Source organism: Lactuca saligna, chromosome 4, assembly GCF_052625555.1.
Source record: "Lactuca saligna cultivar CGN05327 chromosome 4, ASM5262555v1, whole genome shotgun sequence".
Lineage (NCBI taxonomy): Eukaryota > Viridiplantae > Streptophyta > Magnoliopsida > Asterales > Asteraceae > Lactuca > Lactuca saligna.
In genome coordinates this window covers 335505933-335520605 of record NC_136420.1, presented here as the reverse complement: position 1 = coordinate 335520605, position 14673 = coordinate 335505933, and the positions used below count along the sequence as shown (strand labels likewise).

Genomic DNA, 14673 nt, shown 5'->3' with positions numbered 1-14673 from the left:
TTATTTTGTAGATAATCTGATTAATATTTAGCGATTCATATTTGAAATAAATAAATAGGCTAGGGATATGTTTTGATATGTGAGAAGTTTTATTGAGTTACAAAATGGATCGCGAATGGTCCCCATAATGCATTTTTTTCATCGTTATTTCATATTTACATTATTTTTTAGATAATCTGATTAATTTAGCAATTCATATGTGAAATCAATAAATAAACCGAGGACAAGGAAACGTCGTTTTGGTATATAAGAAGTTTTATTGAGCTGCAAAATGGGTCACGAATCGTCCCCATAATGCATTTTTTCATCTTTCTTTCATATTTACATTATTTTTTTGAGTTGAAAACTCTTAAATAAATATTTTTTTGTTAATTTTACGAAAAGAAATTGAGAAAATGTTTTTATAGAGGTTTTGTAGGTAAAACATATATTTTCGTACACGGTATGTGTGCTTTAAAAAAAGATCATTTGTCTTAAAAATGATGTCATTCGATGATTTTGCAAATGACATGTTTATTTCGTGTGAGCATGATGGCTATTTTAATTATTATGTTAATAAGTAATAAATAGATCAAAACATATTTTTCTTTTTTTTTTCATCCAAAAAAGGTTCATAAAAAATGAAAAAACTATAGGATTTTTTTTTTATTTAAACCTAAGGCTTTTAAAAGAGTGTTAATTAACAAGCTTTTTTCATGAACTTTTTAAATAATTGTATAGGTCCATGTGTTTTCAACCAATTTCAAATAAAAAAACTCATAAAAACCAAATTAGAAAAGCTCTCATATTAAAGAGATAAAAAAATTTCGATTTAAAGTTTTTCCATGCACTAACAAATTCTTCTATTTTTGATGTTTTTATATATATTTGTCTTTTTCTCTAATAATAACTTTTTTATTAACCGGCAAATATATAGAGTGTAACCCGACCCGATGAATCAGGAATATCTGGCGGCCACCAAGAGGGGCACCACTCACCACTAAAGGGAACGAAAAATCAAACCCACGCAAATCCAAAGAAAATCTCCTAAATGTGCTCAGTCAAGAATCGAACTCTTGACATCACCCACTGATGCCTATAAGTATAACCCATGACGCATCACAAACATCTATCATAAATGATGTGAAATGTTTTAACTTTAACTTCATGTTTATTAATGTTTGTAGTTTAACAAATCTATTTGTTTTGGTTTAGTTGGTTAAATTCTAGACTTCTAAGGGCTTAATTGTCAACTGTCAGCAGTGTGAGGGTCAAGTACATCATCATGAACCCTAAACCCTAATATTTTAGGAGAAAGAAGAAAAAGAACGATATCAGTCCTTGAACCACACTGGCGCTTAAAGAGTGTTTGAAATTGCTTTCTGAAATAGCTATCGACTTAAGCCCAATAAATTTAAAAGAAAAATGTTTGGGTATAAGGACAATGATTTTTGGAACTAAAAAACAGTTTTTGATAAGTAAAGATAACCTGATTTATTGAAGTTCAAATGACCTATATACCCCCAAAAATATAACCCTCGTTCACAGCCCCCTTAACGTTCACCTGCATCTTCATCGCCGACCCTTCTCCGCTCCAGACCTCCTATTTCCGGCGCCGGCTGCGGTCTTCTCTTTCTCCGATCACCTGGTAAGTCCCGCATTCTTTTTCTGGTTTGGTAAGCACATGCTTTTTTTTTCTGGAATCGATACATGATTTCTTGTCAGATTTTGAATGTAGAGGTTAGTTTATGTCTGACTCCTGGTTTCTGGTTTAGTTTTAATCCCAATTTCTTTTTCTGTGAATCGGTACATCCTGTATTCAAGCTAAGTTTTTTTTTTTTTTTGGAATCGATGTAGCACAGATTACTCTGGATACTGCTAAGATATTTTTCTGGTCGATTTCAATTATACACAACCCATTAGTATTTAACTATAATTGATGTTGTTCGTTTACAAATGACATCGATTGAATTTTGGAATTCCATTAGTAGCAGTTGATTTTGCACAAGTATTGAAGGTAGTACACCATTTTTTTCTTATAACAGAAGCTAGAAATTTACATTTTACTTTATAAGAAACGTAAATAAGTTATTAGACTATTATGAACAGAATCAATCTCAGTTTCCAAATACTCCATTTAACATCAACTAACTTCAGCTCGTTTTCGTTTTCTTTTGCTTAGCACATAGAGGAAATCCCTCATCATTCATCACATTAGGATTCAGTTACTAGTCTGTATCACAATTGCAAAGGATGTTGCCTACTGATCCTATGAAGAAGTTATCATTCAAGCGACACATTAGTGATGGAGATTTGGTTATAGTATACGAAAAACACGACAACATGAAGGCTGTAAAAGTATCAGAAAAGTCTGTTCTTGAGAACCGATTCGGTGTTTTCAAGCATTCAGATTGGATTGGGAAACCATTTGGCTGCAAAGTATCTAGCCACAAGGGTGGATTCGTTTACTTATTAGCTCCAACTCCTGAGCTATGGACATTAGTTTTAAGCCACAGAACTCAAATTCTTTACATTGCTGACATCAGCTTTGTGGTCATGTACTTAGAACTGATTCCCGGTTGTGTTGTGCTTGAATCTGGAACTGGAAGTGGATCTTTGACAACTTCACTAGCAAGAGCCATTGCTCCTACAGGACATGTCTATACATTTGATTTCCATGAACAAAGAGCTATAGCTGCTAGGTAAGACCTTTATACATTTTGTCACTTATACAGGATCTGTTTGATAGTTGCTGATTGAGTCAAACCCAACTGTTATCAGACTCAGTAAGAAGCATATCATATCATATCATATCAGAGGCTTCTAACTGTGGTATCAAACAGTCTGAATCTGACTGAGGCATATGGAACAGGCCCATATACTCTTAATTTCTTGTTAGACTTATGATATTTATTTTGTTGCAAAACAGAGAAGATTTTGAGAAGACAGGATTGAGTGATTTGGTGAGTGTGGGAGTGAGAGATATTCAGGGTGAGGGGTTTCCTAAAGATTTAGTTGGAAGGGCAGATGCTGTCTTTTTGGATCTACCTCAGCCTTGGCTTGCTATTCCTTCTGCTGGAGAAATGTTGAAAGAAGATGGAGTTTTGTGTTCATTCTCACCTTGCATTGAACAAGTGCAACGATCATCTGAAGCTCTTGCATCAAATTCTTTTACTGGTATGCTCTTGTACAATGTATACAAATATAGCACTTTCACTTCTTTAAAACCTTAATAAATAAAATTGCACTTTTAATATTAACATTTCACTTTTAATCTTATAAGTATTAAAGCATTGTACTTTGAAGAATTTAACTGTTTATAACATTGTATTTTCAAAAAAAAAAAAAAAAAAATCTTATTAAAATGTTTTGCTTTGAAAAGTCCATCCGTTTGCTTTGTATTTGGATGACATTGTTATAATTGGGTAAATCTCTCAAAGTACAATGATGTAAAAGAAAATTATAAAAGTAAGATGCTATAATATTAATAAGCAAATAAATGAAAGTATGTTTCTATTTCTTGCATTTAACCTAAACATACATGTTGGATATATTCAGATATAAGGACATTTGAGGTCTTACTACGAACATATGAAGTCCGAGAAGCAAAAATGGATCAATGTCAAACTGAAGAAGGGACTCCTGGGGCCCGCCCATTTAAGAGAAAGCAACGTGCAAGTGAAGCAAGTCATTGGCAAGCGGATAATTCGGGTTCCCCAATGGTCATGGCTAGGCCATCGGGTGAGGCAAAAGGCCACACTGGGTATCTAACATTTGCTAGACTTAAATGTATTGCATGAATCATGATGGCATAAGCCTAAGAGGCTTTTTCTTTTTGACTTAATGGAATCAATGAGTTAAGCTTTTAATCTGGACAATTATGTATGGTTGTTTCTTTTTTACTTAATCTAGATAGATGGGTTAAGCCAAAATTCAAAAAGTTGGCTTACTTGGATAATTATACATGGTTGTTTCTTTTTTTACTTAGTCTTGACATATTGACTAAATGGGTTAAGGCAGAAAAAACGTGGCGTAATGTATCGAGACACTGACCCTTTGCCTACTTGTCCACCTTTTTTTTTGCCGCGACTCCTCATTCTAACATTGATAAATATTATGAAAATTGATTGTTGGAATATAAGCATAAAATTTTCATTTAATCTTATCACACGATTTATTTGATCAAGAACACACTTTATGTATACAACATTTTATCCATATATTTCACACATGACTGAATTAGGAAAATAAACCTTAAGACTAAGTTAATAGAGACATGTATCTAAATTTTTGTAGTGAGCAGTCCTTTTCCGCTTTATTCGATATATGTTACAAAGTTCAAAACTTTATCTGATATAAGTTAATAAATATCATAAAGTCCAAAGCTTTATGCAATACACATCACAATGTTGGATTTTTTTTATTTGATATTACTTGATCTTTGTCAAGTTTGGCAGTTTGCTAAGAAAATAAAGGATTTCATTGTACAGTGAAGCATATAAAGGCAACAATTTATCCCATAGTAGTAGTTGCATTGGTAACAAAATGAACTTCAAACACAATCTTTTATCCCACCAAAAGGGAATAAAGACAAAAACAGAAATTCTAATATGTTAATGAAGTCGAAAAACAAGAACTTGAACTAAACCCCAAAGAAACACTATTGATATAGCATCTCCAAAAAATCCATCTCCTTCTTCAAATCAAATTCCAAATGACTAGTCAAATGAGAGGACACCTGGTCAAAGTCAAAGCTACTCTCGTTGACCATTGACCAACCCGGCACATAACCTTGCATAGCACCTAAATTAAAGTCCTCTAATGAAAACGATGGCATGGCATGCACATCAGATGAAAAGCCCATCTGCATAGGGGCGATTTGGGCATCAACATTTGTGTTGTTATTTTGTTTTTTGATGTTGTTGATTTGATCATCAGATGAAGAAGAAGAAGAAGAAGAAGATGAAGGGACACTTCTTATGTATTCTTGCAAAAGAGATTGGTATTTAGGCTTGCCACGTCTTCTAGAAGATAACTGTCTTCTTTTTGTTGCGTTCCAATGATTCTTAATGGTGTTTTCACTTCTTCCAGGCAATCTTCTTGCTATTTCTGACCATTTATTTCCAACTTCTTTGTGAATTGCTATCAATAACTTGTCTTCCTCCTCAGACCATGCATCTTTCTGCAAATATTTGTTTGTAACATGGTGAAACGATACCATAATAACTCATGTAGATGCATTTGACATTCCAAAAATTTGTTATAAGCAACGTATTTTCCTTGATTTGTTTATTAAAGTATCTTACTTTCACAAAAATAACCACTTTATGATGTGACATTTAAAAATGGTCCTTTTATGATGTGACATTTAACAAATTGACAACTTTATGAATTAAGAAATACCTCCCCACTACAATAAACCTTAACAAATTTTAATAAAAAAAAAATTGCTAGAATGTGGAAGGCATACCGTGATATCTGGCCTCAAATGGTTTTGCCATCTATCTCTGCATTGTTTTGCAATCCTTCCAGGAAGCTTTTCAGCAATTTTAGACCATTTGGTATCCCCATGCTGCGTCACCAACTGCACCAACAACCTGCAAATGTATTTAAAATAAAACTTTATGAAATTTAAATAAAAAAAAATAATAAAGGCTTCAGGGTTGCCTTATAAAACATTTGTTCACCTTGATGGTGGTAAAACAGCTTTAGTAAGAACAACCATTGGATCTATAAGTTAGTTTCTTATCTATTTTTTCATTAAAAAAATTGTTTTTATTTATAACCAAGTTTTATATTTTGAAGATTATAGAAAGTATAAACAGTATGTTTTATTTTTATTTTTTTTTTTAAACTAAAATTTCAGTAGTCCTGTTGTGTTTTTATTTTAAGATTGTAAAAAAAAAAATTTTCAGAAAAGTCTCAATATTTTCGTAAAAGTTTCACTTTAGTCCCAAAAAAGAAAATTGAACAGAAAAGTCTCAATTATTTGATTTTACACGATAATATGTCATTTCCTATTAAAAGGAAAAAAAAAAAAAAAACTTTTTGTTAATTTGAGCCAAAATGAAATTTAAAATAAATATTAATAAAGTTAGTAATAAAAAAGTAATTATTTAAATCAATTATAATTGATTTAAATAATTATACTTTTTTATATAAGAATAATTAGATGTTATTGATAAATAAGTAATTTTGCCATCATCAACCCCTTCAAAAATTCCTTCGCACTCCTCTCGTTTCATTCACACAAATTAAAACATTTATTACTTGAGTTGTTTATTATATTGATTAGTGTAAATAGAAAATAAAGTATCTAATTAATCACATTTGGTATTATATTACAGTTATTGATGATTGATTAAACGACCATTTATAAACGTTAAAAAAATAAACGGTCATTTAAATAAATCATATTTAGTAATTGTATTAAAATATAATATGCTTATATTAAGGAATCGTTACTTGTAAATAGTTATAAATGATTTGGTAGTTACTAATTTAAATTCAAATTAATAAATTTACAATTATATGGGAAAAAAAAAAGACAAAAAGAAAAGGAGAAAAAAACAACAATAATAATAATAATTTTAAACTTATTTTGTATTAAGATTAAAAAAAAAAAAAAAAAAAAAAAAAAAAAAAAAAAAAAAAACCAACAATAATATTATTTGGTGTTTGAAGGAATTAGATCAATAGTTCATGTTTGGATTAAGCATGTTATGGGAAGGGAAATTTTATTTGGGGGAATGGCTAAAAACTCCTTTTTATTTTCTATAATTCTCAGCTGCAAAGTTGAATTGTAATCCAGCACCCTTTAGCTTCTTGTTAGGGGTTGCTTTTAATAAAATTTGCCGGTTCCAAAAAAAAATGGGTGTACAGAAAAATAAAAAGAAAAAAAAAACGCTCTTCCAATCAAAATTAGATGCCTAAATTAAAAACCTATACTAGATTGGTGTGTCAAAAAAATACCCATAATCATACATTTTAGTGTTTTTTTTTTTCATTAAGTATAGAGTCTAATTAATAACTAGATACGTATTGTGAAAAAAAGACCAACCAATCTAGTGGTGCCACTTGCATGAGAGGACGATTCGCCTGCTGCTTTTTCTTTTATCTTTTATAATTTTAATATTTTTTTTCTTATTAGTTATATTTCTTTGAATGGGTTTGATGTTATCAACTCACTCAAAAGTCATGTCTTTGTTCGGACGAGTTGTTTGTAGAATGTTTTTGGAAAGGATAGAAATTATTATAAGAATTGAAATTGAGTTAATCAAATGATGAAAACTGAATTGAATAATTTTATATTTTTAATTATATAAAAGGGTGTTTTGGTCTTTTAGTTATAAAGAAATAGAATCGTAGTAATGGTGAAACCATCAAACATGAAATTGAAAATTTAGCAACCAAACATGAAACATATCATGAAATGGAATCTCGAATTCTAATTACATCCATAAATCAAAAATGATCTTAAAGTTTTACATCAACTAGTTGAATCAAAATTCAAAGGAAAGGACGATTCTTTTACTGCTGTTTTTTTCTTTTTATAAATTTAATTTTTTTTTTTTTTTTTTTTTGTCTTATTAGGTTGTTGGCTGTTTATTGGAGAAAAAAAAAATGAAATTATCAAGAAAGGTAGAATCAAACAATGAATATTGAATAATTTTATATTTTTTATTATAACTATTTTTTTTATATACATCTAAGGGTATATTGGTCTTTTAATGAGAAAGAAACGGAATCCTAGGAATGGTGAAACCATCAAACATGGAATTGGAAGTAATACGAGGGAATTGAATTCCATCCATTTGGCAACCAAACATGTCGTGGAATGGAATCTTGAATTCCAATTACGTCCACAAACCAAACATGCCCTTAAAGTTCTACATCAACTAGTTGGATCAAAATTCAAAAGGTGAGGGGAAGTTACCTGTCTTCATCAGAATTCCATTGTCCTTTAATGATTACAGGTTTCCTCCAACCTTTATTGCTGCTCTTCCTTTTTGCCTTGTTCTTCCTACAATTTCCTTTGTTTTGTCGCCCATTTTCACCACTTGAGTTCAAGCATGAAGCCTCTTTGGGTGAGTTTCCAAATGTTGCTTCAAACATCTGAAGATTGAACTGCTGAACAAATGTTGCTTGATCCATTGATTCCAAAGACTTCAAATTTTTTGGGCTATCAAAATCATGTTTGAATCCGTCTTCGACTTGTGAGGGGTTGAAGCATATAAAGAAGAAATCAACTCTTTAAAGTAACAATTAAGTGATGAAGCTTGATATGGATTGAATTTAATATAAGAATGAGTAGGTTCCAAAAAGAAAGGATTTTGGTTGGTTATTTGCATTGAATTAGGAAATTTATGATACAAATTATATGTGGTTTCTATAAGAGAATTGTTAACTAATTTATTTTGAAATATACCATATTCATTATGATGTCAAAATTTGCATTCAAGCCGTAAAACAGTTATGATAAGTTGCTATGCATCAACACTTGTTTATAATTCATTATCATTTCTACCTTTGATGTCAACCTGAATTATGTCCTCGTTTACATGTGGACTAGTTTTTAAAATTGTATTTAAATATTAATTTTGTTTATAAAGTTTTCAAAAGATCTAGGACAGAGTATTTCACATCAACACAACACGATGTGTTCAATATCTACTGCAACATAGCATTTTTGACTTGTTACCCAACTATCTTTTGCCAATGCTAGTGCTTGGTTATGAAACTAGATTTTACTTTTAAGCTACTTCTAATTTATCTAATTTATATACGATCCCCAAAGACCTGACTAGTTAGCATGAGGATTTCAAATATACATCAGTCACGTCAACGCATGCATTAAATGTAATGTGAATATTGATTAATGGTATAAAGAGGATTCCAATCCATTCACTTGGGTTTTGGCCACTTTCATTCTCTTCATTTTAGACAGAGGATATTATAATGTTTATAAATATATTATAAGATTTCATATTAAAGGCTAATTTGACTAGCCGTCAACCAACCATTTTATATATACGTATTTCGTATTCAGTCACTTTTGTATCATTATGTCTTTGATATAGCCGAGCCATCAACTTGAGAAACTTGTTCGCAAAGAAGCTTTCAGTAAATAACAAAGGGCTCAAAATTGGGCATTAATAGAACAAAAGAAAAGTGGTGAATCTATCTATCTATTATTATATTATCATCACTAGTATAACTTCGTAAAGCGTAACTTATTTTTTGTAATAACATAAAAAACCAAACAAATTTTTTTTCATTAATTTCTATTAAAATAACATGGAGACCCACAATTGACAATACAACAGTATCCAACAGTTGTCTATATATATGTATGTTATATCGACCAACCAACCAAAGTTATAAAAAACTGATACATACTTTGGCTAAAAAACTTGAACATCCATCTACTGGAAAACTACAATAATCTCTCTTTTCTTACCCCCAATTCTTTGTTTTTTTCTTTTTACCACAACAATACATAACAACACCCAACCAAAAAAATAAACAAAAAATAGAAAAAAAAAAAAAAGGAAAAAGGTTTGGTTGTCCACATTACTACTTTACTCTCGAATCATACCTTCCTCCTCTTCATCAGCACCTGGAGCACGAAAGCGAGGCCGGAATCCATTTTTTGGTGCTAAACCAAACCTCTCAGGGCTACGACTCCTGCTGCGGGCCCTACCACCACCACCACCACCACCAACAACATTGCTTTCATCAAAACGTTTATGATTATTACTACTATTATTGTTATATCCACCACCACCAATCCTGTTGTTGCTGTAATCCAACAATAAACAAAAACACATTACCAAACAAGTTTACATTTTTCAGTTTTGGTCACAATAAACTTTTTTCTTACAATTCTAGTGTAAATTATTATGCAGTGGTTTTTCTAAAAACCTAACTTACAAAAACCTTACTTACAAGAATCTCAATTAAGGACCAAAAATGTAAATTAATGATAATACCTGTCACGGCCTCCACCACCACCACCCCAACTGCTCCTCCCACCAAAGCCACCGCCGCCACCACCACGGCCACCACCACCACCAAAACTAGAACCAGAACCCCAGCGGTTAAACCTGGCGCCTTTTCCACCGCCACGTGCCGCCATATTCCGAATCTCCACCGGGACACGTTGATTGGAGCCTTCCAATAATTTCACAAGTTCCGAAGCATGCTTTGAATCTTGATCCCCAAAAAACGTATATGCCTCTCCAGTGGCCCCCGCCCTCCCAGTCCTTCCAATCCTATGCACATAATCTTCAACTCCCGTGGGAAAATCATAGTTAATCACTACCCTGTTACAACAAAAAAAAAAAAAAAAAAACCCACAAATCAGTGGATATTCACCCCAATAAACCTTATTTTGGAAATGATTTAAGAAAAGAAGTAACATATCAATTAAAAGAACCCCAACTTCTAAAAAAAGGGCAAAACTGGAAATAAGTGAATAACCTGATGTCTTTGATGTCTAATCCACGAGCAGCAACATCGGTGGCAACGAGCACAGGGGACCTACCGGAGCGAAACTGATTCAAAACATAATCGCGTTCGCCTTGAGATTTGTCTCCATGAATAGCAGCAGCAGAAAACTGGCGGGTCAAAGTGCGTGCCAGCTGGTCGCACATCTTTTTTGTTGAACAAAAAATGATGATTTTTGCCCTTGGTTCTTGTGATCGAAGTATTTGCTCCAATCGTTTGTGTTTCTCCATTGGTGCCAATACCTCAATATGCTGCCAACCATAACCATATAAAAACATTTACAGGATGTCTCTTTTTGACTAACTAGGTTAAGCAGAATATTATAGTACCTGTGTAATAGCTTTGTTGGCAACGAGTTCATCTACATTTCCGATGTTGACTTGGATAGGGTTGACCAATAAATCTGCTGCGATTTTGCGGACCTCTTTTGGCCAGGTGGCAGTGTACATGAGGGTTTGACGGCGTGTGGGGACCATGTTGACTATTTTTCGTATTTGAGGTTCAAATCCCATGTCTAACATACGATCGGCTTCGTCCAAGACTAAGTAAGTAACCTGACTTAGGTTTATTCTTCTCATTTCTATAATGTCATTCAATCGGCCAGGTGTCGCAACCACAATGTCTGTCCCACGATCCAACTCCCGTAGTTGTGGGCCCTTTGGTGCTCCTCCGTACAAACACTGGAAATTCAAATATATTTTAACATATGAATGATGCATCAAAATTAATCAAAATCAAGTCAACAATAGTGATGGAATGGGTTAGTATTACATTTCATGATCACAATTGTTCAACAACTGTTCATTCCATTCCATCACACAAAACAATCTGAATGACCATTCTTTCCCTGAGATTATTATTTGACAATTTTGGAAACATACCGTGCATAGTATCTTTGATGATTTCCCAAACTTTATTGCTTCAGCTTGAATCTGGGTAGCCAACTCTCTTGTAGGTGACAAAACCAAAACAGTGGGGCCCATTTGGCGATTCTTGTAGACCCTTTTAAGATGAATAAACCCCGGAATCAAGTAACCCAATGTCTTCCCGGACCCCGTTTTTGCAATTGCTACTATATCACGGCTTTGAAGAGCAACAGGCCATGATTGTGCTTGAATTGGAGTGGGGGATGTAAACCCTGCCTCAAGTACCTGGAATAAAACCAAAGAACCAGCAACCTCCTTAAAGATATCTGATTTCATAGCATCTGGAAGAATCCAATAAGATTCCAGAAGTTTCCAGAAGGAGGAGGCCTCTTCTTTCAGTCGGACCAAACTGGCAAACAGAATCACCACCATCCACGACCATGGATGATTCGGAAAGCCCTTTTCAGAAGATTGGTCCACCGTATAAGAGTACTCCACATTACACCAGATTATATGCAATGCAATGCAACCCCTTTTCAAGAGAATAGGGTGGCAGCATAGCGTACGACATTTAGCTCCTTCCTGGAGCTAATATCGCACCTGGGAAAAAAAAAGTAAGAGATGGAAAAAAAAAAGTGAACATGAGTCTGAAAGTTTATGGAACTTCAGAAATCACAAAAACATTGCAGTGTACCTACTACTTCAAATAAGTTGCACAAGATAATGCTTAATCACCATGGACTGCATAAAAGTAACATAAAACATACCTCTCTAAGTAACTCAGATGGAAAACCAGTATCTTCAAATGATGTAAAAGGTGGAGGCACATCAGCTCCCTAAAAGAAATTTGAAAAAACAAAAAAAAAAAAGTCAATAACTATGAACCTGAGCAGATAAACAGATAAGCAGTGAATAAGATTTTATGTTACTTACAGTTACAGTTATCTCATGACGCTTACGATAAGCATCAGGTGATAAACCACTTCCACCTGGTCCAGCAGCAACTGTCCCATTTGGGGCATAAGACCCAGTTCTTGTACTCTGACATAAGATTAAAACAAGCCATTCATCAGTTATCTAGATTCCAGAACAACACAAGATAACAGACTCACTACAAGAGTAAAAGACGATGTGTGTAACATTAAAATTTGTCATACCTCGTAACCTCTTGTTCCAGAAGAGAGCTTTGATCCACCATTGCTGCTTTTACCATATCTATCATCATCAATAAAACCATTCTCTTGTTTTGAAGATTGTTGGACCTGAACTGAAGAACTTACAGCTACTGAAGATGATTTTTGTTGCTGACTTGAACCCTTAGACCCTGCTGAGGGCTTCTCATATTGGGTAACATTAGTTACTGGATTCCAATAGTAGTGATATCCAGTGGTTCCATCAACTAAACCTTTCCAAGGTTTTGGAAGAGAAGGGTCTTCTGGGGCATAGCGAGGAGCTGGAGTAGGTTCAGTTGTGGTAGCAGCCATATCAAAAAATCAATGTCACTACTAACTACACCAAACAAAATTCTTGATAAGAAACCAGGTTGGAATTGATAGCATAAAAAAACACAAAGTTATATTTAGTCACATGCTGATGCTGGACAAAGAGATAAGAAATGGCTACTATCTTAAAAATAACTTTCAAAGGTCGTTTGAGAAACATAACAAATTAAACAGGATAAATCCGATTCAGATTTACACCATACTCAGAAAAGTGCTTTGCGTGTACTGTAATCTGCTTTCTGTTTTGGGAATCCAGTACCAAAATACAGATAGACATATCATTCCAACTCATAAATGGTTAGCTACATACAAAGCTCGCGATGAATTATAATTAAAATATCACCACCACTTATTCTGTACCACTAAAAGACTCTAGAAATCAGGTCAAAATCCAACACAAGCGTGATGTCTAACACAAACTTCACTCACGAGGTAATATTGCACGAGCAGCACGACTAATATCTCAAATATATTTTTCCAAACTCATCAACGAGAAGACATGGAGTTATACATGATATGTCAGGATGAAAATCTTAATGAGAAAAAGGGTTTATGTTTATATTAAAACGTATTCAGTTTTAGGGGTTTGTGGAGTTATACATGAGTACATGACATGTCAGGATGAGAAACTCAAGGAACCAGGTCAGAAATCCGTACAAGCATAAAGTTTAAAACCGTAAGACTAATACCTTGAAGATACCAGAACCGCTATAGAAACATGCAAAGTTCAGATAAAACCCTAATTCGGAAAAGTTTGTGGACATAATAAACCGTATTCCGTTTAGAAGTTATCAAAAAAAATCAAAATCTGACATCAGATCTGAGACGCGTTTATGAACCCTAATATGAAATTAAAACAAAATAGAAAGTACCTGAAGGCGTATCGATAGGAACGGGTAAATCAGGGGATGATTAGGTTAGTATTAAGAGACGCAAACCTCCTTTTTTGCGATAATTTTCCTCTCTCGTAGATGTATGGAAAGACGAGGCAGGAAGAGAGGAAAACACGCTTTGAATGGAGGAAAAGCGGAAGGAAAGAATCTAGCTGGGAAGGAGGAGATATTTATAGCGATACTATATAGTAAGTAGGGCGTATCAAGCCAATGCAAAACACTTGACTTTAAGTCGGTGGGATACAAATGAAATTGTATGACCTACCGCATTTACTATCTCTTACGCCCCACAAATAAATGTTTTTATTTATATCATCTCATTGTAATGTGATATATTTTTTGATTTTTATGTATTTGGTCACTGAATTTTTTTCGTTGATATCAATTTGTTAAACTGTACAGATTTAATCATTATGACCGGTTACTCCAGGTTAGCCTAGAAAAATGACTTAATAGATTAATATATTTCTCATTTTGTACACATTTAGTCCTTAATATTTTTGTACACATTTAATCATTAATATTTTTTTGTTTCAAAATAAGTTATTTTTTGTTTTTGTACTCATTCAGTATTTATTAATGTGGAACAATCATTGATGAAGTGTGTAGGGTTGTTAATGTTTATGTGTAATGTCTCATTTTCACAACCAAAAATTTTTATCTTTAAATGAGTCAAAAAGTTCCTAATTATAATTCCATTATTAAGAAAAAAAAAAGTTTATTCCAAAATACATTTATCGAAAATCAGAATAATATAAGAAACGCGGATTCCTCAATACTATTGATGAGTGTGTACAGTCATGCATTCGTCTTCCCATGATCAACGATAGAACCTGAAAACATAAACAATTGGGTAAGCATAAAATTTAGTGAGTTTTTCCCAAAATACCCGATACAACAAATGTATTATCATGCATAACCGAC

The 14673-nt window shown here is 33.1% G+C and overlaps 3 protein-coding genes across 5 annotated transcripts; 1 reads left to right on the top strand and 2 right to left on the bottom strand.

Moving 5' to 3' along the window:
- The first annotated feature begins 1402 nt into the window (after positions 1-1402).
- LOC145044177 (S-adenosyl-L-methionine-dependent methyltransferases superfamily protein) lies at positions 1403-3848 on the top strand. Of its 3 annotated transcripts, none has more exons than XM_078993018.1 (5): positions 1403-1627; positions 1842-1996; positions 2162-2681; positions 2909-3156; positions 3538-3848. In XM_078993018.1, the coding sequence occupies exons 3-5, from the start codon at positions 2233-2235 to the stop codon at positions 3777-3779; spliced, it is 939 nt and encodes a 312-aa protein (XP_078849144.1). In that variant the 5' UTR covers positions 1403-1627; positions 1842-1996; positions 2162-2232; the 3' UTR covers positions 3780-3848. The 3 variants fall into 3 exon arrangements, with proteins under 3 accessions (XP_078849144.1, XP_078849145.1, XP_078849143.1); XM_078993019.1 differs by having other exon boundaries at positions 1837-1996; XM_078993017.1 differs by lacking the exon at positions 1842-1996 and having other exon boundaries at positions 1404-1627.
- Positions 3849-4471: 623 nt separating this feature from the next.
- Positions 4472-8133, bottom strand: LOC145040973 (uncharacterized). The gene is made up of 3 exons (XM_078988850.1): positions 7916-8133; positions 5450-5576; positions 4472-5161 (listed from the first exon to the last, which is right to left on the bottom strand). The coding sequence occupies exons 1-3, from the start codon at positions 8131-8133 to the stop codon at positions 4640-4642; spliced, it is 867 nt and encodes a 288-aa protein (XP_078844976.1). The 3' UTR covers positions 4472-4639.
- A 1097-nt stretch (positions 8134-9230) lies between these two features.
- LOC145044176 (ATP-dependent RNA helicase-like protein DB10) lies at positions 9231-13913 on the bottom strand. Its single transcript, XM_078993015.1, has 9 exons — positions 13729-13913; positions 12512-12863; positions 12288-12395; positions 12122-12190; positions 11370-11639; positions 10818-11168; positions 10462-10739; positions 9972-10304; positions 9231-9780 (listed from the first exon to the last, which is right to left on the bottom strand). The coding sequence occupies exons 2-9, from the start codon at positions 12836-12838 to the stop codon at positions 9561-9563; spliced, it is 1956 nt and encodes a 651-aa protein (XP_078849141.1). The 5' UTR covers positions 12839-12863; positions 13729-13913; the 3' UTR covers positions 9231-9560.
- Positions 13914-14673: the final 760 nt, after the last annotated feature.